The sequence below is a fragment of the Jaculus jaculus genome, chromosome 1 (genome assembly GCF_020740685.1).
Source record: "Jaculus jaculus isolate mJacJac1 chromosome 1, mJacJac1.mat.Y.cur, whole genome shotgun sequence".
NCBI lineage: Eukaryota > Metazoa > Chordata > Mammalia > Rodentia > Dipodidae > Jaculus > Jaculus jaculus.
Window position 1 is genome coordinate 258,331,235 of NC_059102.1, and position 26,348 is coordinate 258,357,582.

The 26,348-nt window shown below is 48.8% G+C and overlaps 1 protein-coding gene across 1 annotated transcript; it reads right to left on the minus strand.

Annotated features, from left to right (window-relative positions):
• Positions 1 to 624: 624 nt before the first annotated feature.
• Positions 625 to 25,099, minus strand: Adgrg5 (adhesion G protein-coupled receptor G5). The gene is made up of 12 exons (XM_045141540.1): positions 25,058 to 25,099; positions 10,605 to 10,707; positions 10,450 to 10,534; positions 9,916 to 10,078; positions 9,286 to 9,405; positions 8,843 to 8,959; positions 7,289 to 7,441; positions 6,488 to 6,609; positions 6,025 to 6,296; positions 3,805 to 3,922; positions 2,102 to 2,379; positions 625 to 1,825 (listed from the first exon to the last, which is right to left on the minus strand). The coding sequence occupies exons 2-12, from the start codon at positions 10,666 to 10,668 to the stop codon at positions 1,737 to 1,739; spliced, it is 1,581 nt and encodes a 526-aa protein (XP_044997475.1). The 5' UTR covers positions 10,669 to 10,707; positions 25,058 to 25,099; the 3' UTR covers positions 625 to 1,736.
• Positions 25,100 to 26,348: the final 1,249 nt, after the last annotated feature.

Here is a 26,348-nt window from a genome sequence, read left to right on the forward strand (position 1 = left end):
ATGGGGTTGATGTCACCCCGAGGGGAGTGAAGGACAATGCCTGGAAACAGAGTGAGAAAAATAGCCTTCTCTAGGGCAGCTTCATGAGCCACTGAATGATTGGGGAACTTGAGGAGAGCACCTGGGGACAGGCTGGAGCTTTGCTGTGTGATGGAACAAGGCTAGAGTGGCAGGAAGCCAGAGGGACAGTGATGGAGGACACAAAACAGGAAAGGAGGGAGTCTGAGGTTGAACAGCCTGAGGCCTGAAGCTTCCCTGGACAGCTTGTTTCAGACTCAGTGGACACTGTTAATAACAAAAATACTACTGATCATAGCCATTTTACTGCATTTTGAAAAGAAGTACTATTGCCTCTGTTGCACAGATGGGAACGTTAAGATACAGAAAGGCTGCATGATTTGTCCGAGCCGCATGGCTGTCAAGTAGCAAAGCTGGCACCTGAGCCTGTTCCACTCACCAGCTGGTAAGGAGCCATGTGCATATCCAGAAATGCACAGAAAGGCAGAGAGTCCCCCTGGGAGGACGGGAGTTCAGCAACAAGTCCCTCACTGTGAACTTCGAACTCATAAAATTCTTGTAATGTTCTGGGATAGGTCTATCCCAGCTACCTGTTGTGGTGTCTGGGACACAAGCTCCCAAGAGTGACCTCAGGCAGCTACATAAGAAAGAGACAATGAATACGTGAACAGGACTGGCGTTTCCTCATGCCAATCTCCCCTGCAGGCATAGTCCTGGAGGTCCCAACCTCTTCAGCTGCTCCACATATTCACAGACAGGTGACAGCTGCTTTTCCAAGGGCAGTTTTGGAGCCAATGTCTTTGCGCACATGCCAACAGTGCCTCCTGGTGTTTATCATGAGAAACGCACTGACTTCATGGGTGTTTTCCACCTGGTTTGACAGGTAGGTTTAAGGCAATGGGGATTCTCTCAGTTGTGGTCAAGATAGTTTGTGGCTTTGAACCCACACTGTGATGTCTGCTTGGGAAATTCAATCCTACTCCATGATCTAGTATCTGGATCCCCAAGGCCCCGCTGGCTCAGCTGCAGGAAGCAAAATCCTTGTGGCCTTGGCTACTGGTTGATCTACAAGACCTGTAGAGGCCTTGGAAGCGCTGGCAAGAAGGCTTGGGAGGGAGTGGGCTTCAGACCTTTGGGAAGGTGGGCTCAGAGTTAGAGTTGTCATCACTGCACGGGGCTAAAGTGGCCTTGGGCGTAGGCTGGTGTGGGCTGCCACCAGGTGGATGTCGAAACACTGGGCATAGATGGAAGACCAGGTGCAATCAGGTCTTCCCTTGGAGGAAGGCAGAGGTCTGTCCTCCAGCAGACAAATGGAGGTCACAGGTTAAGGCCAGGGCTGGACTGACATGCTTTCTCCCTGGCCTTCGCTCATCACAGAGCCGCTGGGTGAGACAGAATCAGTCTCTTGCCCCATCGCCACTGTGGCAGTGAGGGTCTCTGAGAAATGACAGGCCCAGGGTCACAATGAGACCCAGAGCCATGCCTTGGAATGCGGCGTCCTGACTTGACTCCCAGGCCAGTGCCCTGCAAGTCTGCCCCCAGGTGGGAAGGTGGGGAATGCCCAGCCTTCTGCATCTGGGAGCTGGGATCCAGAGGCAGAAAAGGCTCTCTGGAGGGCTCAGGGGCCTCTGATGTTCAGATGCTACCTTCTTGGGTGGTAGCCAGGCCCTCAGAGTGCCAGCAGCTCGAGAGTCTGAGGCTACAGGCCGGGAGCCGGGTTAATGCGTCACCTGGGAGGAGCTGAGCGCCTCCCTCTCTGCCGCCGAGTAGCACCTCTGGGAGCAGGACCACAGAAAGAGGAAAAAACCTGCAAAATGAGACTGGTCAATGGGAGCATCCTCTGGGACCCAGGGACCTCTACCCCTGGGATGGGTTGGCCTCCCTGGTCCCCCAAATAATCATAGGACAGAGAGACCCTAGCAGCTGGAGGAGATTCACCTAGCCCAGAGGATGCCCCTGCAACAGACAATGTGACCCTAAACCAGTTTAGTGGAGTTGTGCTCAGCCCCCATTCTGCCTTTGACCCTTCATAGAGAGTACCCTACCAGCATCTGCCACATCCATGAGCTCCCACAGCTCCTACCGTACAGCGAGTTGAAGATGGTGAAGAGGAAGAGCTGGGTGGGCAGGAAGATGCCAAAGGAGAAGAAGGCCAGGGTCCAAGTGGTGCCCAGGAGCATGGTCAGGCCTAGTACAGTGACTGTGTCCCGGCAAGCCCAGGAGCTCAACACCTTCTCCCGCACCCGCAGTCTGTGCAAGATGTGCAGCGCCCAGGCCAGTACCACCAGGTTGAACAGGGACGTGAGGCCGCTGTAGCCCATGACCAGGACGCTGTGCACCACGGGGCTGCACACCCAGCATCTGCAGAAGAGGGGTAAAGGCCAAAGTCACTGCAGTCGCCTTTCTGCAGTGCCCCCACCCACCTCTCAGCCACATGCCTCCCTCATGCCTTCATGAAACCCTTCCTTTCCTTCCCCTGCCTCCCCCTCCTCTTCCTTCCCAGGCCAGCATCATGCCAACTTGAACTATGTTCTAGTAGATCACTGGCCCATGACCTCATTCCTGGAAACTTCCTTCTTACGATGGTCACCATTTTATCACCACCTTTGAGCAATGGCACATCATCCTAGAATGCTACTGTGTGGCTGAGTAGGGGTGTGCTCTTCATGCGAGAGCTGGGGAGCAGACGGGGCAGCAGAAAACCCCCACTGAGGGCTCAACACACAGCCTGTCCATAGGCCCTCCCAGAAGCCTTTGAGTCTCTCCTCCCCAGGACACCTTCAAGACAGATGTTGTCTCGAGGCTGAGTTGGACCCCATGTCCCGTGCCTTACACAGACAATTCTCAAGATGGCCCAGGCGCAGGCATCTAAGCATCCTTACGCTAAAGACAAGGAAACACGCACTGGTTCCAGGCAAGGGTGAAATGTGAAGCCCACCGATCTGAGACCCTGTCACAATGACCTCCCCAGGTCTTCCCCATGGGCCCTGACAGTGGTTACAGGGTCTTCAGTGTTGGGGTAACCATGCCAGTGAGCATGATGCATGTCATCTGTTTTCTCTGCTGATGACCCAGCGCTGCGGCTGCCCTGCCTATCACTCTTGCACCTGGCAAAAAAGCTGACTATACTCAAGGCAGATTGCTTAAGTTGTCATATGAAGAGATGGCTCAGTGGTTAAATGAGCTTCTTGCACAAGCATGACCCCCAGAGTTCAAACCTCCAGGTCCCACAAGGGAGCAGAGACTTGAGTCTCATTGGAGACCTGAAAGGTCCACCAAAGTGAGTAAAGATACTCCAGCTCAAAACAAAACTGGGTGTGGAACACCCGACATTCTGCATCCCCGCTGCAGGGAATCATATTGGGCATCACATACACACACACAGCGGCACACAAAAATAAATGAATTAATTAATTAATAATTATTTGAGTTTAGGGATTTAGATAGATGATCAATGGATCGATGAATGGAGAGATAGGTAGACAGAAATAAAGAAAGAGCCTGGTGTGATGGTGCACGTCTTTAATCCCAGCACTCGGGAGGCAGAGGTAAGAGGATTACCACGAGTTTGAGGCCACCTTGAGATTCCATAGTGAATTCCAGGTTAGCCTGAGCTAGAGTGAGATCCTACCTCAAAAAAAAAAAAAAAAAAAAAACCAGAAATAAAGAAAGATAGATGATGAATAAGTAAATAGATGTTGGATAGATAAACAGATCGATAATGGAGACAGACAGGTAGATGGGCCCCAGTGGCCCTTCTGCCCTTCTAACTAATGAGACACTCACATGGACATGTTCTGGAAGCCCGTGCTGTTTTCCTGGCTATTGTAGAGAGGGATCACATAGGGTCCATACACAGAGCTCTTGCCAATGAGGAGAAGCAGCACCAGAAAGCCAGGGAAACCTGACGGGTAGACAAAGGCTCAGGAGACCTCTCTCTGCCCCGGAGGATCAGGCCCCAAGAACAGAGAGCTCTACTGGGCAAGGGAAGGGACAGAATCTGTTCATTCAGACCTAAGAGCCTGACAGTCTTGGAGGAGGTTCTACTCCAAGAGGACATCAGTGAGGCTGTAGGGCAGAATGGGAGTGGCAGTCACGGTGGTCACCTAGGAGGTAGTGGCAGGAAGCTAACAGGAAGTGGGAACGGGGTAACCGGTGAGGACAGAGATAGTAAAAAAAGGAGAGATGGCTTAGCCATTTTAAGACTCTTACCTACAAAGCCAAAGGACCGAGGTTCAATTCCCAGGACCCACATAAACCAGATACACAAGGTGGCACATGCATCTGGAGTTTGTTTGCAATGGGTAGAAGACCCTGGCATGCCCATATTCTCTCTCTCTCTCTCTCTCCCTCTCTCTCTCAAATAAATAAGTAAATAAATAAACAAAGCATCTAAAAAAGAGGGGCGAAGGTGGTGATGGAGACATCCATGTGGGTGGTGACATGGTGAAGATGGGGGTGGTGACAAAGATGACAAAGGTGGTGGCTATGACAGAGATGGGGTGCTGGGGATGATGGTGGTGGTGTGGAAGCAGAGGTAGGGTTGGCACGGTGAGCGTGGGGGTATGATGGGGGTTGTAAACAGAGGTGGAGGTAGACGTGGCAGGGTTGATGGCAATGGTGGTGGTGAAGGGGGAGATAGTGTGAAGGGAGAGACAGCGATGGTGGAGGTGGCAGTAATGACAGCACTGGTTGTCGTGGTTTGAATGTAAATGTCCCCAGACCCTCATGGTTTTTTATTTTATTTTATTCATTTACTAGAGAGAATGGGTATGCCAGGGCCTCTAGCCACTGTACATGAACTCCAAATGCATGTGCACCCTGGTGCATCTGGCTTACATGGGTTCTGTGGAATTGAACCTGGGCCCTAGGCTTCACAGGCAAGTGCCTTAACCAGTAAGCCATCTCTCCAACCCAGACTGGTTTGGGGGGTTTTTGTTTTGTTTTGTTTTTGTTTTTGTTTTTTGGTATTTTTTTTTTCAAGATAAGGTTTCACTGTAGCCCAGGCTGACCAGGAACTCATTCTGTAGTCCCAGGCTGGCTTCAAACTCACAGTGATCTTCCTACCTTTTCTGGGATTAAAGGTTTACACCACCACACAAACTTTTGTTTGTTTGTTTTCTTTTTCTTTTTTTTTTGTTTTTGTTTTTGTTTTTTCAAGGTAAGGTCTCACTCTAGCCCAGGCTGACTGGAATCTCTCAGGTATTTTTCATTAAGCTCTCTACTTAGTCTCCAGCAGGCAGAGCCCTCCTGGAGGAGATAGTACTAGAGGTTGATCTGGAGTCCAGTCCCAAGGTGTGTTCAGGGCCAACTTGAACTAGGGATGTGTGATGAAGTGAGCCAGCTTCTCCGGCCATGATGAAGCTTCCCCTGGAAACTGTGAGCCTGAAATAAACCCTTGCCTCCCATAAGCTGCTGCTGGCCAGGTGTTTTGTTGCAGCAACAAGAAGGGAACTCCAGTCTGTAGAGATGGCTTAGCAGTTAAGGCATTTGCTTGCAAAGCCAAAACACCCAAGTTTGATTCCCCAGAACCCACAAGGGGACACATGCGTCTGGAGTTCTTTTGCAGTGGCTGGAGGCCCTAGCGTGCCCATTCTCTCTCTCCCTCTCCCTCCCTCTCTCTGTCTCTTTCTGTCTCAAATAAATAAAATAATAAAATAGACTTTAAATAAAAAAGAAGGGAATTCCAATGCTAGTGATGGTAGTGATGGGGACAGGGATTTGGAGGAGGAGGTGATTCTGGTGGCATTGATGCTGTTAGAAGTGTGAGTGGTGACAATCCCAGCTGTGGTGACAGTTTTGGAGGCAAAGGTACATGTGGAGGGATGGCCTGATGGTGGTGTTGGAGGTAGGGACGGTAAAGGAAGAAGTAATACAGAGAGTAGTAGTGAGTGTTGACCACGACTAGCTCACTCGTGAGGTTGTCGCGATGGGGATACAGGACATGAGGGGTCAGCAGCCTGTGTGGCCGCAGCTCTGGAGGTGGGATGGGTGTCTGCTTCCTACCCCAGCCCAGCGCACAGAGCTTAAGCATGTATCGGCGGATGTACACGTTGTAGACACGGCCCAGGAGAAGGTAGAGGTTGAACCCTTCGATGGCCATCCAGGTGAGGCAGCTGAGCAGTACGTAGTGGAGGGTGGCGGCCAGTGCCGTGCACAGTGGCCCAGGCGCGGCGGGCACAGCCAGCGTGGAGCTCAGAAGAAAAGTGACATTCAGGAGCAGTACAGAGGCATGCAGGTTCACGTGGATGCGCGGTGTGATGGGCTCACTCTGTTTCCTGTGGGTGGGACATCACCTAGACAGTGCCATGCCCTGGGCTTACAGACGCACAATGATGGGGAAACTGAGGCTGGCAGGGAGGGGTCCAACAGCAACCACACTGCAAAGCTGTGGCCTAGCCGTGTGCAGAACCCCACCTTCAGGAGACCAGGAAGTGGGGGGGTAGCAGGCACGGAGGCAGGGGGTTACCTGGAGCTGACATGCAGTAGTATGGTGAGCAGTGAGGCCACAATGGAGACGCTGCAGCCCACGAGGGAGATGTACTGGAGAGGCACCTGCAGCTGGGCTGGGATGGGGGCCGAGGAGAGCTGCTGCAGAAGCAGAGGGGCTGGAGGCCGGATGTGTGCAGACCCCTGGCCCTCCCCAGGACCCTTCATAGAGGACTCCCAGAGTAGATCTCTGGGTCCTTGCCCCATAGCTCAGTCCCGGCTTCAACAAGACCACGGCATTCTCCGTGAACATTGCCTCCTACAACTCCTACCGCTTCCTCCGTGAAAACCTCCCTCCCTGGCTCGCCGGGAGGCACCACTCCTCCCACTGCATGACCACGAGCGAGCGCAGGCCTGGTCTGTGAGCGGGTTTCCTCCTCCCACCCATAGTGATTGACTCAGGTGGCTCAGTGCAAAGACTGAGGCTGGCAGAGCTGAATAAGAGGCTTTCATCCCACTGGTCTGAAAGCCCACAGCATATGAGCTGTTGTGTCCCGTAGGCCATCCTAGCTGAGGGCCAGCACAGAGCCCAGTTGAGAAACTGAGGTAGGGTCTTGTCGTAGTGACAGTCAGCCCCTAGATCACGCCATGGGTGAAAACTCACCCAGCCTTTTTTAAGGAGCACATGTCCCTAAGTTGACTTGCGTGTGCATGGCTTACGCCTGGTAGAGTTGGGTGTTTTCTGCTGCCTATAGCCTTGCACCTGCACCACCCACCACCGGATCAGAGACCCCCCGCAGCTCTGCCTCCTGCCCTGCCCCCAGGGCGCATGCGCACATACCATGAGAACCGCAAAGTAGGTGAGATGGTAGCAGCGGCACAGCACCTGGACCGGTGAGGGCTGCTCTGTGCGACAGCCCTCTGGGCTCCAGGCCCCCTGGGGCAGCTGGCTGTCTCCCTCCTTCCAGAACACACAGGTCAATGAGTAGCCTTCCTGAGGGGAGATGCGGTGTCAGTTCAGTGGGGGGGGGGGGGGGCAGGCTAGAGTACAGAGGTTCAGGAGACCAAGGGAAACTCGACTGCGCCCTTGTCAACACTCTGCAGGCACTGGCTGGGCTGCACTGATCCCGGATGCCAGCTCCACCTCCAGCAGACTCTCGCAGTGTCCTGGACAAATCTGAACACTGGTTTATTCATTTGCAAAGTGGGATCCTGTATACCCAAGTCACAGAGTTGGTGGTGACACAAAAGGCCATATGGCATCCTGAAGGCACAGCCCTGGTGGTTTGCGCCCCTTGCTCTCTCCTCTTCTGTGGGGGACTGTAATGGTGAAGATCCAAGCCCGGTGTGGGAGACTCACTAGCAGCCAGGCCCCGCAGTGGTGGTGGTGGGCATGCGGCATGGGGTACGGGGAGGGCAGAGGGAAGGGAGGCCTTCGAGAAGAAGGTCCCTGCAGTCCAGCTCTGGAAGGAAGGTAAAGCAAAGCCCAGGGTGTGGAGGAAAGAGTGAGTGAGCTGAAGTCAAGAGCTCAAGGCATCCTGCTGAGACTGGAGGCAGACAATGGAACCCGAAGGTAGCTATCTGCACTTTGCAGGGATGCCATGGACTTGGAAGCAGGGGTGTCAGGCTTGTGCCCACTGAATGGCCCTTCCCCATTCCAGCCTCAGCACCTGCTCTACACCTGGGGGCTCACCCTCTACCTCATGTGATCCTGGTCAATCCATACATTCCATCCTCCTGGGTAAAGAGCCTGATTGAAGGAGAGACACGTGCCCCAGCTGAACCTTTAGGATGCTGTGATCCTGATTTGCACTGGTAGGGAAAAGCCTCCTAGGAGGGGGCGGGAGGAGGAAGCCTGGTATCTTAGCAACCATCTTGTAATAGCAATGACAACCAGGGCAGGACAGCACTGCTGAGAATGGAGCCCTAAGGATATGGCATCAGTCCCTGGACCTCCCCATGCCTGAAGGTGAACTCCTTTGGAAATTTCATGGATGGGAACCAATCAATGCCCATAAGTGCTCATGCTGGCTTATGGTTCTCTACCACCAGCAACTGAAAGAATCATGAGGAATGCAACAAGCTTCTTGCTGGTTTCTTTGCAGGACTTTTCAAGGTGTGATGGATTTAAAACCTACTTTCCAGATGGTCCCATAGGTCCCAATGCTGAACGAGAACACCTCAGAAGGTGGGATACAAGTGGAGTTCCTCACCTGGCCTGGTGATGCACACCTTTAATCCTAGCACTTGGGAGGCAAAGGTAGGAGGATCGCCCTGAGTTTGAGGCCAGCTTGAGACTACATAGTGGATTCCAGGTCAGCCTGGGCTAGAGAGAGACCCTACCTCAAAACAAAAGAAAAAAGAAAGAAAGAAATGATGGAGTCCCTCACAGTACCAGGCTTTTATTGTGCCAGAAGCTGATGTTGATGGGCTCCTGGAGGTTGCTCACGTGTCTATGGTCCAGCTGGGCTCCCAGAACATAGTTATTGAGCAGTGAAGAGTTGCTATCATCCTGGGTGTGCAGAGGAAGAAAGATGGAGAACAGGGGATCTGGGAGACCATGAATGAGGTCAGAACTCTCCCTCCCAACGCCCTCTTCTTAATGCGCCATCTGTCTGTCTCCAACTCAGACACATTAAATTCTTTAGGTCTCATTTGCAGACTACAATCACATCTTCCTAAAGCTCTAGAGAAACTGAGACCCCAAGAGAGGCAATGACTGGCTAGGGTTGCACAGACTGACTTGGTGCTGGTCCCCACTAATGACACAGATGCCCCAGTGACACAGTACCCTGGGAAGGAGCCAGCACCCACCCTCCCTGGGCACCCTCTCCTGACCTGAAAGAAGTGGGCACTGAAGAAGTAGATGCAGATGAGCCGAAGCTCTGCAGGCCAGGAGGTCCTGCAGGCGTTCTGGGTTAGTTCAGCAGGGAACTGCATGGCATGTGGGGTTCTGGCCTGCAGAGGGCCAGGACAGGGTGAGCCTGGCGTCTGGGGCCTGCAGACCCAGCCCCAACACCTTCCCTGTTCCTGTCCCATGAGACCTTCTAGGCGTCTACCTGAAGAACCCTCAGACCACACCTTCCCCCAGACACCATGGTGTCCATCTCTACCCATCTGGGGCCCCTGAGAATGGAGCCACCTCAGGACCTAGCACCCCACACTGATAAGCATCCAGCCAATATCATGCCAGGGTCCTAAAAGGATATAGGCATCCTTGGCCTATCCCACTGCCTCCAGCCCCAGAACCTTCCCTCTACCTGCCTCTGGGCACAATCAAGAGGAAGACCTTGTTCTTGAGGGGCCACAGAGCACCCCTCTTTCCTGTTATTCACACTGTAAAAGCAAAGGAGTCAACTCCCTACTAGTTGGGGCAGAGCACACACTGAGGTTGGGGCAGCATCCAGAGGAAGGCAGAGCTTCAGGGACACAGGCAGCTGGCCAGCCCATCCCCTGGTGGCCTCTGACCTGGTGGGAATGCTCCAGCATGCTGCTGCTCAAGGAGAGGCCCGGGAAATCGCAAGTCAGCTTGAAGACCAGAGACTGGATGGATCTGGTCTGCAAGGTCAGGTTGTGGCCACAGAAGCTGGTATTCAGCAGCATCTGCTCCAAGTGGTGGACTTTCCTGAGGCTTGAGAGGAGTGGGGTGAGAGGGAACTCTAAACAGCCGAGAGGATGTGGCCTCCCACTCTCCACCCTGTCTTCCCCACATTTGCACCAGATCATACCCTTATTTCTCCTTCCCCACCTATCCTCAGCCAGAGTCTTAGATCCCCTGAAATTCGAGGGACCCACTTAGTTTTATGATGCCACAGTCAAGCCCCACCCTCTAAACAATAAGCTCAGGAGGGCAGCAGCATCTCTCTCCTACATCTTCAGAGCCTGGAACCAGGCATGCAATGGATATTTACTCCATACAGAGCTGAAGGTCTGCCATAGACTAGCTCTGGATCACTGACTGGGGTGCAGCCAGGGAAGGGGTACAGTTGACACCGCACTCACCCAGCGTGAGACACCAAGTGCTGTCCACGGCGCCCCTGGCGGGGCTCCATGCTCTCCATCCAGCGCAGAAGTTCCTGTGGTGTCTCTGTGAGAAGTGACACTCAGATCCCTCAGCCAGCAGGTCAGCACCCCATCCCCCTGAAGAGGCCTCTTACCTGCTATGGTGCCCTGAGATGCCAGGAGACACAGGAAGAAGAAAAGGGTCCTGCAGTGATCCATGCCCTGTGCTCACGTCTCCTCCAGGTGCTGGTGCCAGCCCTGGGAAAGGGGATGCCACCATCAGTATAGTTGAAGAGCCACTTCTGCCTTCCAGGCACCTACAAGACCCTGGGAATGGGACCCACAGCTTCTGAACAGCTTCACCCACTTCTGCACTTCACAGCTGAGAAAAGCAAGGCTTACACGGCAAAGGTCTTGGTTTGCTCAGAGCCAGTTGTCCCTAACTCCAGACTGTTTGACCACTGAGTACTAGCTGCCATTAGCCACTCAGCCTAGGATAGCCTCTCCCAAAACAAGCTCACTCTGGGGGCTCCCCTGGGCTCCAGCCTCACCCTATAACTGCTAAGAGTAAGCAAGGTACAACCCTGTCTTGTCCTGGCATTAACTCTCCACTCCTTAGAACCTCTCTGCTTTCCTTTTCCTCAGTGTTAAAATGAATGACTAGGGGCTGGGGCTGTAACTCAATGGTGAGGGCTCTTGCCAAGGATGCACAAGGCCCTGAGTTCAATCCCCAGCACTCTAAAGAAAAGAAAAGAGTGGGGCTGGAGATATGTCTTAGCAGTTAAGGCATTTGCCTGCAAAGCCAAAGTACCTTGGTTCAATTCCCCAGGACACACGTAAGCCAGACGCACAAGGTGGTGCATGAGTCCGGAGTTGGTTTGTGGTGGCTGGATGCCCTGGTGTGCCCATTCTCATCCTCTCTCTCTCTCTCTCTCTCTCTCTCTCTCTCTCTCTCTCTCCCTTCTCTCTCCCAAATAAATATAAATAAAATATTTTTAAAAGAAAATAAAAAATGAATGAATAGAACTCTGCTTAAACATAGCAAGTTTATGTCTAGCCCAAAACCCGACTGAAAGGAGACTGGATGAATCAAATTAGCATGAAGCCACAAAGACAGAGCAATAGAAAAGAAGAAACCAGCCAAGATTCTCTGATGACAGCAAAGCCTGGAGTCTACCAAGCAGATGACCACATGGTAATAAATTTTTCAGACCATAAAAAAATTGAACCTGGAGGGGGGTCAGGGATGAGGGAAAGGATGGTACCAACATGCGCTGTTTACATACTGAGTATGTCCATAACTAACAACAACAAAAAAAAATTGAACCCAAACTAAAGAGAGAGCTGAGCAGTTAAAAGTGCTTGCTTACAGGCTAGAGAGATGGCTCAGCCATTAAGGCACTTGCCTGCAAAGCTAAGAACCCAGGTTTAAATCCCCAGTACCAATGTAAAGTACAGTGGCACATATATCTGGAGTTTGTTTGCAGCAGCTGGAGGCCCTGGCACACCTCATATTCTTTCTCTCCCTCCCTCTTTCTCACCCCCCATCTCTCTCTTCTTGCAAATAAATAAAATTTTTAGAAAAGGTGCTTGCTTGCAAACCCTGACAGCCTGAGTTCAATCCTCCAGTATGCACATAAACCCAAACACACAAAGTGACACATGTGTCTAAAGTTCATTTGCACCAGCAGGAGGCCCTGGCACACCTGTGGACTTTCTCTCTCCCCTTCTCTCCCTCTCCCCCCGACCTCTCTCATAAACAAGTAAGTAATTTTTTAAAAAGTTGAACCTAAGTACCTACAGTGGAGAAATGCTGAAAACATGAGGACAAGAAGAAGCCAATCAACTCAAGCCTTGTGACTCTGGAAGCACTTAATGGGAGGCATCGGGCCTCTGAAGGCTGCAGAAGATGAGGCAAAAATGTTGGTCATGTGTCATTACAATGTCCAGCTTTCCCCAGGACTTCTCTGCCACCTAGAGTGTCCAGCAGCCCTCAGCACCAATTGCCATCCTCAATCCTCCAGCAAGATGCACTTCCTGAAGAGGGCACACTATCACCACATTCCCTACTTGTTGCAGTCCAGTCCGCATTGCTGGTAGAAATCACCCAACCAAGAGCAGCTTCTGGGAAAGAGAGATTTATTTTGGCTTACAGGCTCAAGGGGAAAAGGATGGCATGAGCCAAGGGTGGACATCACCCCCTGGCCAACATAAGGTGGACAATAGCAAAAGGACAGTGTGCCAAACACTGGCATAGGGAAACTGGCTATAACACCCATAAGCATGCCCCCACAAAACACTCCCTCCAGGAGGCATTAATTCCCAAATATCCATCAGCTGGGAACCTAGCATTCAGAGCACCTAAATTTATGGGGGACACCTGAATCAAACCACCACATTCTGCCCCTGGCCCCCATAAACTGATATAACCATACATGATGTAAAATGCAATGCATTCATCTAACTTTAAAAGTCTCATAGTTTTTATCAATTCCAATGATGTTCATACATCCCCATAGTCCAAGATCTTTTAACTGAGCCATAATACCAAAAAATAACCTCAAAAAACCCATAATGGCACAGAATAAATATTCACACTGCAAGAGATGGCATTGGGCATAGCAAAGAAACATTCAACCAACACAAGATTTAAAAAACCAGGGCAAACATCAAACTCTGTAGCTTCAAGTCCAACAACTCTAGCCAGTGACAAATCTCCAAGTCTGATAATTCTAACCAGCAACAAGTCTCTGGCATTCCAAGTCCGCCCCTCCAGCTAGGCTACTCACAGTCCTGGAAAACTTCATAGGGGCCGGCAGCTCCTTAGCAGCCATCTCATGGTCCCGGCATCTCCACTGGGTCTCCACTGCAAGCCACGGTTCATCCTCATGGCTCCATGGGGTCTCCGTGCAGGCATCCAGCAAACCTGCTTGACACTGCCCATGGCCATTTCCAAAACACAAGACTGTGTTGCAAACTCAATGACCCTCTCTTTCCTGCATTTCTTATACTCCACAGTAGCAGGTAGGGTGCCAATTTGTTAATCCAGGGGGAAATAAAACAGACTTTGAAGAACAGGGCACTCCTTAAACACTCAGGCCTCTTCAAAACAGTCTACATTCTTCTTGTTGCCCCAGCGCAGGTCAGCTAGCCCTGTCTCATAGGTTGTAATCTCTCAGTTGCAGCTGAATGGGCAACAACTCACCCAAAGATTTTTCTTTTTGTGCCATATCCCTCTGCTCACACTAGTTCATTTCTATGCAAAGCAACCCTGCACAACTTCTCAGGATATGGGCATAAGAGCAAGCTTGTCACTCAAACTGCTAGCCCAGTCCAAGCAAAGCTCTTTCTCACCCTCATAAGCCAAACCTCACAGTCCATAGGTCTTACTACATTCAGGTCTTGCAGCTCAAACCAGAATAGTCCATCAAGCTGTACTTACAGCATTGCAAGGTATCTCTTAGGCCAAGGTTTGAAATCCTCCCAAATTCCTCTTGAAAATGAGCTCCAAAAGGCCAAAGCCACACAGTCAGGTATCTAGCAGCAATCCCACTCCTCAGTACCACTTTTCTGTACACATTGCTAGTAGAAATCACCCAACCAAGAGCAGCTTCTGGGAAAAAGAGATTTATTTTGGCTTACAGGCTCAAGGGGAAGCTTCATGATGGCATGAGCAGAGGGTGGACATCAGCCCCTGGCCAACATAAGGTGGACAATAGCAACAGGAGAGTGTGCCAAACGCTGGCATGGGGAAACTGGCTGTAATACTCATAAGCCCGCCCCCAACAATACACTCCCTCCAGGAAGCATTAATTCCCAAATGTCCATCAGCTGGGAACCTAGCATTCAGAACACCTAAGTTTATGGGGGACACCTGAATCAAACCCCCACACTACTCAACTCGGGTTATGCCCCAGGCCAAGAGAAAAGTCTTTGAAAAACTAACCATTCTTTCTGGGGTGGGGGTGGAGTGAGGGCTGTACATCTGTAACCCAAGCACGTAAAGGTAGAGACAGGAAGAACAAAATCAAGGTCATCCTCTGTTATAAATGAAAGTCAAGGCCAGCCTGGCCATATGAGACCCTGTCTCAAACAGTGGGACAGAAGAGAATACTAAAAGCCAGTTCTAGAATTTGTGTTTGTGCAATCTTGGTTATAGACTTGTTTCAGAGACAAACCTTTGGGCATGTCTGTGGGGGACCTTCCAGATTAGGTTAATTGAAGTGGAAGACCCACCCTGCATGTAGGTGACACCATTGCACGTTGACTGGGCCCCTAACAACTACTAAGGAGAAAGTGAATGAAGCACCACCATTCATCACTCTCTGCTTCCTGGCTGTGACTGCAATGTGATCAGCCACCTCACATTCCTGCCGCCGTGCCTTCCCCTCCACAGTGGACAGCACCCTGAAACCATGAGCTGAGCTAACCCCTCCCCTCCTTCCCTAGGTTGCTGTAGTCACAAAGTAACACATGGAAAAACAGAGGATTCACACTAGCTTATCATATCAAGGCTTGCAATCAAGCTATGATATTAGTGTGTTATTGGCATGTGGATAAGACATGCGGATGAGCATAACTGAAGAGTCAGAAATATATCCAGGCATTGGTTTATTTATTTATTTATTTCGGTTTTCCGAGGTAGGGTCTCACTGTATCCCAGGCTGACCTGGAATTCACTCTGTAGTCTCAGGCTGGCCTCGAACTCACAGCAATCCTCCTACCTCTGCCTCCCGAGTGCTGGGATTAAAGGCGTGCGACACCACACCTGGCTTTTATTATTATTTTTAATCAAGATTTTTCCAACAAAAACGCAAAAGTAACTCATTGAAGAAAGCACAGCCTTCAACAAACAGTTCTGGAACATTGGCTATCTGATGCCAAAATAAGAAAAAGTTTAGATCCATAATTGGCAAAATTCAAAAAATTTGCCAGGCATGGTGGTGCATGCCTTTAATCCCAGCACTCAGGACGTAGAGGTAGAAGGATCACTGGGAGTTGGAGGCCACCCACAGACTACATAGTGAATTCCAGGTCAATTTAGGCTGAGCGAGATCCTACCTCAAAAAATGTTTAACTCAAGCCAGATATGGTGGTGCACACCTTTAATTCCAGCACTCAGGAGGCATAGGCAGGAGGATCACTGTGAGTTCCAAACCAGCCAGAGACTACATAGTGAATTACCAACCAGTCAGTCTGGGTGAGAGCGAGATCCTACCTCAAAAATCAATAAATAAGCCAGGCGTGGTGGTGCATGCCTTTAATCCCAGCACTCAGGAGGCAGAGATAGGAGGATCGCTGAGAGTTTGAGGCCACCCTGAGACTACATAGTGAATTCCAGGTCAGCCTGAGCCAGAGTGAGACCCTACCTTGAAAAACAAAAAACAAAAACAAATAAATAAATAAAGCAAACAATAAATAAATAAAGGTTAAAAAAACTCAAAATGTTTCATCAATCAAAATATCAAAAGTAAAGTTAACAAACTTCTGGAGGTAAAAAGGAGAAAATCTTTCTAACTTTGGATTACTCTAAGAGTACTTAGAACAACACCAAACCTGCAATCCATAAAAGAAAAAAATAGCAAATTGGCCTTCACCAATTCTGCGCGTTGGTGGTCACTGTTAGGGAATAAGAAGACAAGCCACAGTCTGAAAAAAAAAAAAAAAATTGCTAATACGAGTTTTTTCCTTGTATGTGGCATATGCAAAGAGCACTTACAGCCACTAAGAAGACAAAAACAACAAAAATGAGGAGAGATTTGAACTATATCAAAGAAAATCTATGGATGGGAAATAAGGGCACAAAAAAGCTCAATATTATGCATTAGAAAAATACAAAAAAAAAAAGGCCCGGCAATGTTGCTAAGTGGCTAAAAGGTGCTATCTTGCAAAGCCTGAGGGCCCAAGGTTTGATTCTCCAGTATCCATGTAAAGCCAGATGCACAAAGTAGTACATGTGTCTGGAGTTTACAGTGGCAGAAGGCCCTGGCAGGTCCATTTTCTCTCTCTCCCTATTTTCTCTCTCTCCCTATTCCTCCCCCTCCACCTTTGTCTTGCTCACATGCACATGCATAAATAAATGTTTTTTAGTAAAAGAAAAGAAAAATGCAAAAGAAAAAAAAAGGGGGGTCCTGGAGAGATGGTTCAGCAACTCAAGGCAGTTGCTTTACAAAGCCTGTTGGCCCAGGCTCGACTCTCCAGCACCTGCATGAAGTTGGATGTAATCTATAGCTTGCTGTTGTAGTGGCAAGAAACCCTGACTGTGAAGGAGGTGCGGAGACACTTGGAGGTTATCCTCTGACCTCCACAGGTGCGCCATGGCAACCATAAATAAACAGAAAATTTTAGAAAGGAAAATACAAATGAGAACCCGTCCGACACCACCACACATCACCTAGAATGGCTCAAACTGAAACGACTAGAAGTGCCAAGGATTGTTGAGGATATAGAATGGCTGGAATGCTTCCTTATTTCTGACAAGCAGGCAATGAAAAGGTCTGAGCAATTTCTGATAAAGTCAGACACACACTTACCAGAACACTAGCAATTCTACCTCTAGGGATTTACCAAATGAAAGTGAAAACTACCAGCTTTACTCACAATAGAAAAAAAAAAAAGTGGGGGCTGGAGAGTTGGCTTAGAGGTTAAGGTGCTTGCCTGTGAAGCCTAAAGACCCAGATCCAATTCTCCAGGTCCCATATAACTCAGATGCACATGGTGGTGCATGCATCCTGGAGTTCGTTTGCAGTAGCTAGAGGACCTGGCACACCCATTCTCTCTCTCTGTTTCTCTGTCTCTCTTTTTCTCTCTGTCCCTCTCTCTGTCTCAAATAAATAAATAAATAAATAAATAAATAAATAAATAAATAAATAAAATAAGTGTTGCTGGGCATGGTGGCTCAGGCCTTTAATCCTAGCACTTGGGAGGCAGAAGTAGGAGGATCACTGTGATCCACCCGGAAACTACATACTGAATTCCAGGTCAGCCTGAGCTAGAGTGAAACCCTACCTCGAAAAGACAAAAAGAAAAAGGAAAAGGAAAAAAGACAAGGGCTAAGGACTGGGAAGGTGGTTCAGTAGACGAAGTGCTCACTGTTCAAGCTGAGTACTGAGTTCAATCCCCAGGCCTATGTAAAAAGCTGGAAGCTGAGGCAGGCCTCTGTAATCCCTGGATGGCAATAAAGAAGGTGGAGACTAGAGAATTTTCCAGAAGCTCATGGCACGAGAGGCAAAAGATAGCAGAATGAGATCCAGAGAGAAAACCCTGCCTCAAATGAGGGGGAAAGGCAAGGACCAACCTCAAAGTTGATCGACACACACACACATGCCATGGCACATGTGTGCCTGCAGTCACTTAAAATATAAAAATAGGGCTGGAGAGATGGATTAGCAGTTAAGATGCTTGCCTGCAAAGCCTAAAGACCCAGGTTCCATTCCCCCAAACCCACTCCAGATGCACATGGTGGTACATGTGTCTGGAGTTCATTTGCAGTGGCTAGAGGTCCTGGCATGCCTATTCTCTCTCTCTCTGTCTCTCTCTCTCATAAATAAATAAAAATAAATAAATTTTCACAAGAGCTGGGCTACAGCTCAGTGAAGAGCACTTGTGAAGCATGTGTGAGACCCCAGTTTGATCCTCAGCACCAGAGAAGTCTGGAGCCATGTAAATATCTATCAATAATAGAATAGCTCAGTAAGTCAGGTTCAATGCCTCTCTGAAGAATAGCAGTTTCATATGAAACTAAACATGTGATCTAGGGTATAGCTCAGTGGCACAGCACTTAGCTAGCATGTGCAATGTTCTAGATTCAACTAGAACCACAAAACTAAAGCTAAATATGTATCCACCATATGACCCTGCAAATTTTTGTTTGTTTAGTTGATTGGTTGGGGTTTTTTGTTTTGTTTTGTTTTTGTTTTTGAGGTAGGGTCTCACCTTAGCCCAGGCTGACCTAGAATTCACTAAGTAGTCTCAGGGTGGCCTCGAACTCATGGCAATCCTCCTACCTCTGCCTCCTGAGTGCTGGGATTAAAGGCATGCACCACCACACCCAGCTAACCCTGCAGTTTTTTTTTTTTTTAAATTTTATTTATTTGAGAGCGACAGACACAGACAGAGACCGATAGAAGGAGAGAGAGAGAATGGGCGCGCCAGGGCTTCCAGCCTCTGCAAACGAACTCCAGACATGTGCGCCCCCTTGTGCATCTGGCTAACGTGAGACCTGGGGAACCGAGCCTCGAACCGGGGTCCTTAGGCTTCACAGGCAAGCGCTTAACCGCTAAGCCATCTCTCCAGCCCAACCCTGCAGTTTTTATCCAAAAAATAAAAACTCATGTTCATGGGGGGAAATAAAAGCTATGAACTTGTATAGCAGCCTTACTCATAATAGCTCCAAATTGGGAACAACCTCAATGTCCCAGTGGGTATATGGTTTAAAAACTGTGGTGCATTCATACTATGAGCTGTAACTCAACAGTTTACAGAAACAAATATCTTTTAAAATTTAGATATTTAAATTGTATGGCTCTCAAGGGAATTACTATGAACAAAAGAAAAAAAGCCAATCTCAAAATGTTAAGATTCTGTGATGTGACTTGTATAACATGCTTGAAATGAAAATTACAGAGACAGAGGAGAGATTAGTGGTTGCCACGGGTTGGGGGGTGTCTATGAAGGGGGAGTACATGGCCCTGTGGTGACAGAATAGTCTTGTGTCATGATTGTGGTGGCTGCTGTGGGAATTTACGCATGTGATAAAATTGCATAGAATTAAACACACACCCACATCACACACATAAACAAGTATGTATAAAACTGGTGAACATTGAAAAATAAAAAATAAAAAACAACTGGTGAACATTGAATAAGGTCTGAATTGTTCCAAAGTGAACTTCCAGATTTCAGATTGTACTGTGGATATGTAGGAGAAAATTGTGTGAAGAGTTCACAGAATATTTCAGTACTGTTTTTTCCAAGCAACTATGAATTTATAATTTTAAAAATATTCTTTTTTCATTTATTTGCAAGCAGAGAGAGAAAGATTGCATTGCAAGATTTGTGCGAAGAATATGAATGGGCACACCAGCGCCTCTTGCTGCGTCTGGCTTTATGTGGGTACGAGGGACGTGAACCTGGGCTGGTAGGCTTTGCAAGCAAGCAGGCACCTTTAATGACTGAGCCATCTCCCCAGCCCTGAATTTGTCATCTTTTTATTGACAACTTCCATAATTGTAAACAATATCCCATGGTAATTCCCTCCCTACCACCTTTACCTTTGAAACTCCACTCTCCATCATATCCCCTCCCCGTCTCGATCAGTTTCTCTTTTATTTTGATGGGATGATCTTTTCCTCCTATTATGATGGTCTTGTGTAGGTAGTGTCAGGCACAGTGAGGTCATGGATATCCAGGCCATTTTGTGTCTGAAGGAGCACATTGTAAGTAGTCCTACCCTTCCTTTGGCTCTTACATTTTTTCCTCCACCTCTTCCACAATGGACCCTGAATTTGTCATTTTTTCCCAAAATTAAAAGTTTAAAAAGACAGGACTGTGGTGGTGCGTGCCTTTAAACCCAGCACTCAGAAGGCAGAAGTAGGAGGATCACCATGAGCTTGAGGCCAGCCTGACACTACACAGTGAGTTTCAGGTCAGCCTGGACTAGAGTGAGTCCCTACCTCGAAAAGCCAAAAAGAAAGAAAGGAAGGAAGGGAGGAAGGAATGATATGTTAGTTACTTGTCTCATTGCTATGACCAAGGATCTGGCAAAGCAACTTTAGGAAGGGGTCATCCTGGCTCGCGGTTTAGGGTGCAGCCTGCATAGTGGGGAAAGTGAAGGCAGCAGTGTGAGGCAGCTGGGCACATGGCGTCTGCAGTCAGGAGGCTGAGAGCAGTAAATGCTGGTGCTCTGCTCTTGCCCCTTTTCATTCCGTCCTGTGCCCCAGCCCATGGGATGGGCCCACCCACATTTAAGGCGGCCTTTTCCACCTCAATTAACCCAATCCAGAAACACCTTCACACACATGCCCAGGTTTGTCTCGTTGGTGACTTTAGATCCTGTCAGTTGATAACACCCATCACAACTGGGCATGTGGCTCTGTGGAACAGTACTTTCTTAGCATGCACCAGACCCTAGGTTTGAAACCCAGTACTGCGAAACAAAGCAAAACAAAAAAGTACAGTGAATGAGGATTTTACTTCTTCAAATTATGCCTCGGGACTAGGGAGGTATCTCTGTGGTTAAAGGTGCTTGTTTCATAAACCTACCAACCTCCGACACCCACGTAAATCCAGATGCAACCGGGCAGGGCATGTAATCTCGACATAGCTATGACAATGGAAGGCGGAGCCAGGAGACTCAAAGCTCAGGGGACAGCTAGCCTGACATTCCCAGGGACAAAAACAACAGCAAGTGAGACCTTGTCTCAAAATAAGATGAAAAGAGGGAACCAACACCTTTGGGTGCCACATACACACCAAGCACATACACACCAAGGCACATGTGTACACATGCACACTCAAATTCACATACACAACATAAGTAAGTGTGTAGAGTATGCATATGTAGCCATATGATAAAGGAAGATGATATATCATTAGTTTAAAAGAGCCAGATGAAGATAACACATAAGAAATGGGAATGTGAGCCGGGCATGGTGGCATACGCCTTTAATACCAGCACTAGGGAGGCAGAGGTAAGAGGATTGCCGTGAGTTCGAGGACACCCTGAGACTACACAGTTAATTCCAGGTCAGCCTGGACCAGAGTGAGACCCTACCTCAAAAGAAAATAAATAAATAAAAATTTATAAAAAAAGAAACGGCAATGTGGCTCAGTGGTAGAGCACTTGCCTAGCCTATGCAAGACTCTGGGTTTAAGTCTCGGCACTGGGAATGGGGAAGCATATTGTAACATCCCAGTAACATCCCTACAAATGAATCATATATTTTTATTTTAATATGTCCAAGAGCAATAATATCCACACTGGGAAGCACGGTTATATCTTGTTCGTGTCTCTATTTTCTAAGGCTGCCCCATATGCTACAGTCGCAGACTTCTCAATATCTGTGTGTTCTTGGGGCAACTTAGAAATCTGTCTTTCAATAAAATGAATGAGATTTTTACAAAGGGCTGGAGAGGGCTGGCAAGATGGCTTAGTGGTTAAGGCATTTGCAAAGCCTAGGGATCCGTGTTCTACTCTCCAGATCCTACAAAAGCCAGATACACAAGGTGAAGCAAGTGCATAAGGTTGCACATGTACACAAGATGGTGCACATGTCTGAAGTTCAACTGCAGTGGCTGGAGGCCCTGGTGTGCCAATTCTCTCTCTCTCTCTCTCTCTCTCATAAAAGAAATACAAAGGGGGGGGGGGCTGGAGAAATTGCCTAGTGGTTAAGGTGCTTGACTGCAAAGCCAGAGAACCCAGGTTTGATTCCCCAGAACCCATGTAAACCAGATGCACAAGGTAGCACATGCGTCTGGAATTCATGTGCAGTGGTTAAAGGCCCTGGCGTGCCCATTCTCTCTCTATGTATATCTGTCTCTTTTTCTCTCTCTCAAATAAATAAATAAATTTTTTTATAAAAGAAATTTTCTTTCAAATATAAACAATAAACAAATAAGTACAAAAATCTAACCAGGCATTGTGCTGTATGCCATTAATCCCAGCACTCAAGAGGCAGAGGTAAGAGGAGCATTGTGAGTTCAAGGCCAGAGTGAGACTACATAGTGAATTGCAGGTCAGCCTGAGCTACAGCGAGACCCTACCTCAAAAAACAAAACAACACACACACACGCACACACACACACAAAACCCAGCAGCTGATACCAGGCAAGTTCATGGTGTCAGGAAAAGATGGCAGAGCACAGGCTGGACATCACTTCTTGCCAAAGTAGGTGGAAAATAGCAGCAGAGTGAGCTTAGGGGAGCTGGCTGTAACACCCCTAAACCTGCCCCCAGTAACACACTTCTCTGAGCAAGGTTCTACCTTCCAAATTGCCACCAGCTGATGACAAAGTATTTAAAACACATGAGTTTATGAGAGACATCTACTTCAAACCACTGCATTACACCCTGGTTCCCCATAAACTCAGGACCATATCATAAGAAAATGCATTTCAGGAGCTGGAGAGATGGCTCAGCAGTTAAAGGCACCTGCTTGCAAAGCCTGGTGGCCTGGGTTCAATTCTCCAGTACCTATGAAAAGCCAGATACACAAAGTGGCAAATGTGTCTGGAGTTTGTTTACAGTGGGAAGAGGTCCTAGCGTGCCCACACTCTCTTTCTCACTCTATTCATCTCTATCTTTCTCTCTCTTTCTCATGAATAAATATGTTTTAAAAATGCATTCAATCCAACTTTTTTTTTTTTGATGTAGGGTCTCACGCTGGCCCAGGCTGACCTGGAATTCACTATGTAGTTCCAGGGTGGCCTCAAACTCACAACGATCATCTTACCTCTGCCTCCCAAGTTCTGGGATTAAAGGCATGCCCCACCACGCCCAGTTTATTCAGTCCAACTTTAAAACATTGTTTAAAAGTCCAAAATCTTGGGGTTAGAGAAATGGCTCAATGGTTAAGGTGATTGCCAACAAAACCTAACAACTGGGTTTGATTCCCCAATACCCACATAAAGGCAGATGTACAAAGTGGAACATACATGTGGAGTTCAATTGCAATGGCTAGAGGCCCTGGCATGCCCATTCTGTATGTGTGTGTGTGTGTGTGTGTGTGTGTATGTCCCTATTTCTATATCTCTCTCTCAAATAAATATATAAAAATAAAATATTTTTAAAAAAGAAAATGAAATCAAGGCCAAAGCAGAAGTGACCCACACACACCAAGCACCCAAGACTGAAGCTGTGGTTTCCACCCCCCTCCCAGGGGCAAACCACCACCTTCACTTCTGCCCGAAAGCTTCAGGTGCCCTCCTGACCCTTCAGATTGCCCTCAGCCTTCAGGTTCCTGTCCCTACAATTCATTACATGGAGCCCTCTGGGAAGCCAGAATCCCTCAGCTTATTTCTAAGATGGTTCCAGGAGATTGCAGGCAAGCAGAATACCATGCAAGCAAAAGGCTTTCTTGAGGTTGGGTAGCAGCCAGAACCCCACCGAGACTCCAAGTTCAGCGCTTCAGTGAATGGTATAGCTTCCCACAGACAGCTGGGCAGCTGAGTTGCTATGTGAATCTGATAACCAGCTCTAGTATTCAGCACCTAGCCTGTGTGACATTGGGTAAGGAATTTGGTCTCTCTGAGTGTCAGTTTTATCTCATCTGTAAAATTACACCAAGTAGATCTATTCCCAGGGAAAAGGACTCAAATCACCATTTCCGGGATCCACACTTGTTGGAATCAAGTCCTGACCCAGGTCTGAGGCTATCTAACCAAAGACCCTGGCCAGGAATACAACTGTACATGAGGCTTGGGACCCCATACCTTCCTCCCCAACACTGACCATGAATCCCCAGGTGCCCCCAGCTGCTCCAGGGCTTGCCTTGATGGACATGCTCTCACACCAGGCCCCACCTGACTCCACCAAACAGCTGCCCCAGAGGCCCACATCCTGGGGCCTGCTTCAGGCTCGCCTTGCTGTAAGTGAGGAGTGAGCCAGTGGGATGCAGAAAAACCGCCTGGAGAAATGCTATTATCAACCCACTTCACTGATGCCGGGCAGACAGCAAAGCCCAGCAGGAAGTCTGTGACCCAGCTGGCCTCAGTGCCTTTTTTCTGACCGCTCAAGAGACATGATGGCTTGGGAACTTCAGTGGTTCCCATTTTCTGGGCACAAGCTCCATGCCAGGTCCCATGAGGGACATCTGGCACTCTGTCCATCCTCCAGCGTCAAGGTTTAGGTTATTGGACTCACCCCATTTTAAAGATAAAGAAACTAAGGTTCAAGGAAGCTAGGCCCTGGCTGGAGATATGGCTCAGCAGTTAGAGTGCTTCCTAGCAAAGCCTGAGATAGCCCAAGTTCAATTCCCCAGTCCCTGTGTAAAGCCATATGCACAAAGTGGCACATATATCTGAAGTTCACTTGCAGTGGCAAGAGGCTCTGTTGTGCCCATTTCCTCTCTCTTATTCTCTTTTTCCTTCTTTCTCTCTCCCCTTGCAAGTAATTAGATATTTTTAAAAAGAAAGGTGTGTAGGGGGAGGGTGGAGAGATGGCTTAGTGGTTAAGGCATTTGCCTGCAAAGCCAAAGGATCCTGGTTTGATGCTCCAGAACCCACATAAGCCAGATGCACAGCGGACGCATGTATCTGGAGTTCGTTTGCAGTGGCTGGAGGTCCTGGCCTGCCCATTCTCTCCCTCTCTCTTTCTCTCTCTCAAATAAATAAATAAATAATAATAAAGAAAGGTAGGCCCAATACTTTGACCCCAGGCCATGTGAGCAAGCTAGAACTTGAACCCAACACCTAACCCCACTCGACTTCAGCAGCCTCTTCTGAAAGTAGGGTCCTGGCTTTGGAGTGAGAAGGAGGTAGGTCCCTAGTTTGATGTTCCTAGGATGTCACCAGTCCTGTCCACCCAGGCAGGGGCATGTCTATCACCCAGTTGTGGTGTGCTATGGAAAGGACCAATAGGTGGGAGGGAGGGGAGCGCTGCGGGACTAACCTGCCAAGCCGAGATTGCTGCAGTCCGCTGCTCACTCGTGCTCTCGCCTCTGTTCACTGCAATCTCGCTGCTATCTCGCTGCTTCTGCAAGAAGGGGAAGTTGGGAGGCGCCTCTCTGTTCACCCCACACCCACTTGCCTATCGACTTTTCTCAGGCCTCTCTCCACCCCATAGCCCACACTCTCGCCCCACTTCTTCTTTCGTGGCAAGAGTCTTTGCTTCCTCTGAGCTCTTGGCCATACCAAACTGCTTTTCATCTCACCCACAGAGCCTCGGTGACACTTCCTGGGGGCGGCTGTCCCTCTGGGAGGTGCGGTGTGTAAGAAAGGGCAACATGGCACCCTGCAAGTTTCAAGGCACACCTCTGCATTGTCAGGCAAGTGACAGCACCTCTTGTGCCTCAGTTTCCCCTCTGTAGAAAAGGGGAAAAATGATCCCTGCTTTTACCCCAGTACTGATGATGGCAGGGACGTGAGACAAAGGCTGGCATCATTCATGGGCTGGGCGACTTGGGTCGAGGACCTTAAACTTTTTAAGTCTTGGTTTCCCCTCCATAAGATGGAGCTGCTGGCAATAGCATCTTTGAGTGTGGAGCTTTGTAGAAGTAAGGCCAGTAGGGCTGGAGAGATGGCTTAGCGGTTAAGCGCTTGCCTGTGAAGCCTAAGGACCCCGGTTCGAGGCTCGATTCCCCAGGATCCACGCTAGCCAGATGCACAAGGGGGCGCACGCGTCTGGAGTTCCTCTGCAGTGGCTGGAAGCCCTGGCGCGCCCATTCTCTCTCTCTCCCTCTATCTGTCTTTCTCCCTGTGTCTGTCACTCTCAAATAAATAACTAAAAAAATGAACAAAAATATTTTTTAAAAAAATGAATAAAAATATTAAAAAAAAAAAAGAAGTAAGGCCAGTAAAGTCACTGGGAGTGCTCCTGAAAACTGTCAGACTGGGCGTGGTGGCCCGTGCCTTTAATCCTGGCACTTGGGAGGCAGAGGTAGAAGGGTTGGTGTGAGTCCGAGGCCACCCTGAGATTACATAGTGAATTTCAGGTCAGCCTGGGCTAGGGAAAGACCCTATCTTGAACTCCCCACACCCTCCCCCAAAAAACTGTCAAATGTCACAAACGTAGAGCCTACAGTCCAGAGAAGACAAGGCCCAAGGTTTCACATGGCCTGGGGCAGAGCTCAGATACAGTGGCCAGAACTGCAGGGTGGCAAAACCAGCCAACCCCTCCTTCAGCCAGGAGAGCCCACAAACCTGTCCTACACCAGCCACATGCTCTGCAAAGCCCTGGGGAG

What these genes read in the sequence shown, in the direction of transcription:
- Adgrg5 (XM_045141540.1), bottom strand. Translation starts at nt 10,668, where the DNA reads ATGGATCACTGCAGGACCCTTTTCTTCTTCCTGTGTCTCCTGGCATCT. An exon ending in TGCTGGAGCATTCCCACCAG is followed by an intron (nt 9,406 to 9,915) that starts GTCAGAGGCCAC and finishes GGCCCTCTGCAG; the next exon opens with GCCAGAACCCCACATGCCAT. An exon ending in CTACTGCATGTCAGCTCCAG is followed by an intron (nt 6,297 to 6,487) that starts GTAACCCCCTGC and finishes TCCCACCCACAG; the next exon opens with GAAACAGAGTGAGCCCATCA.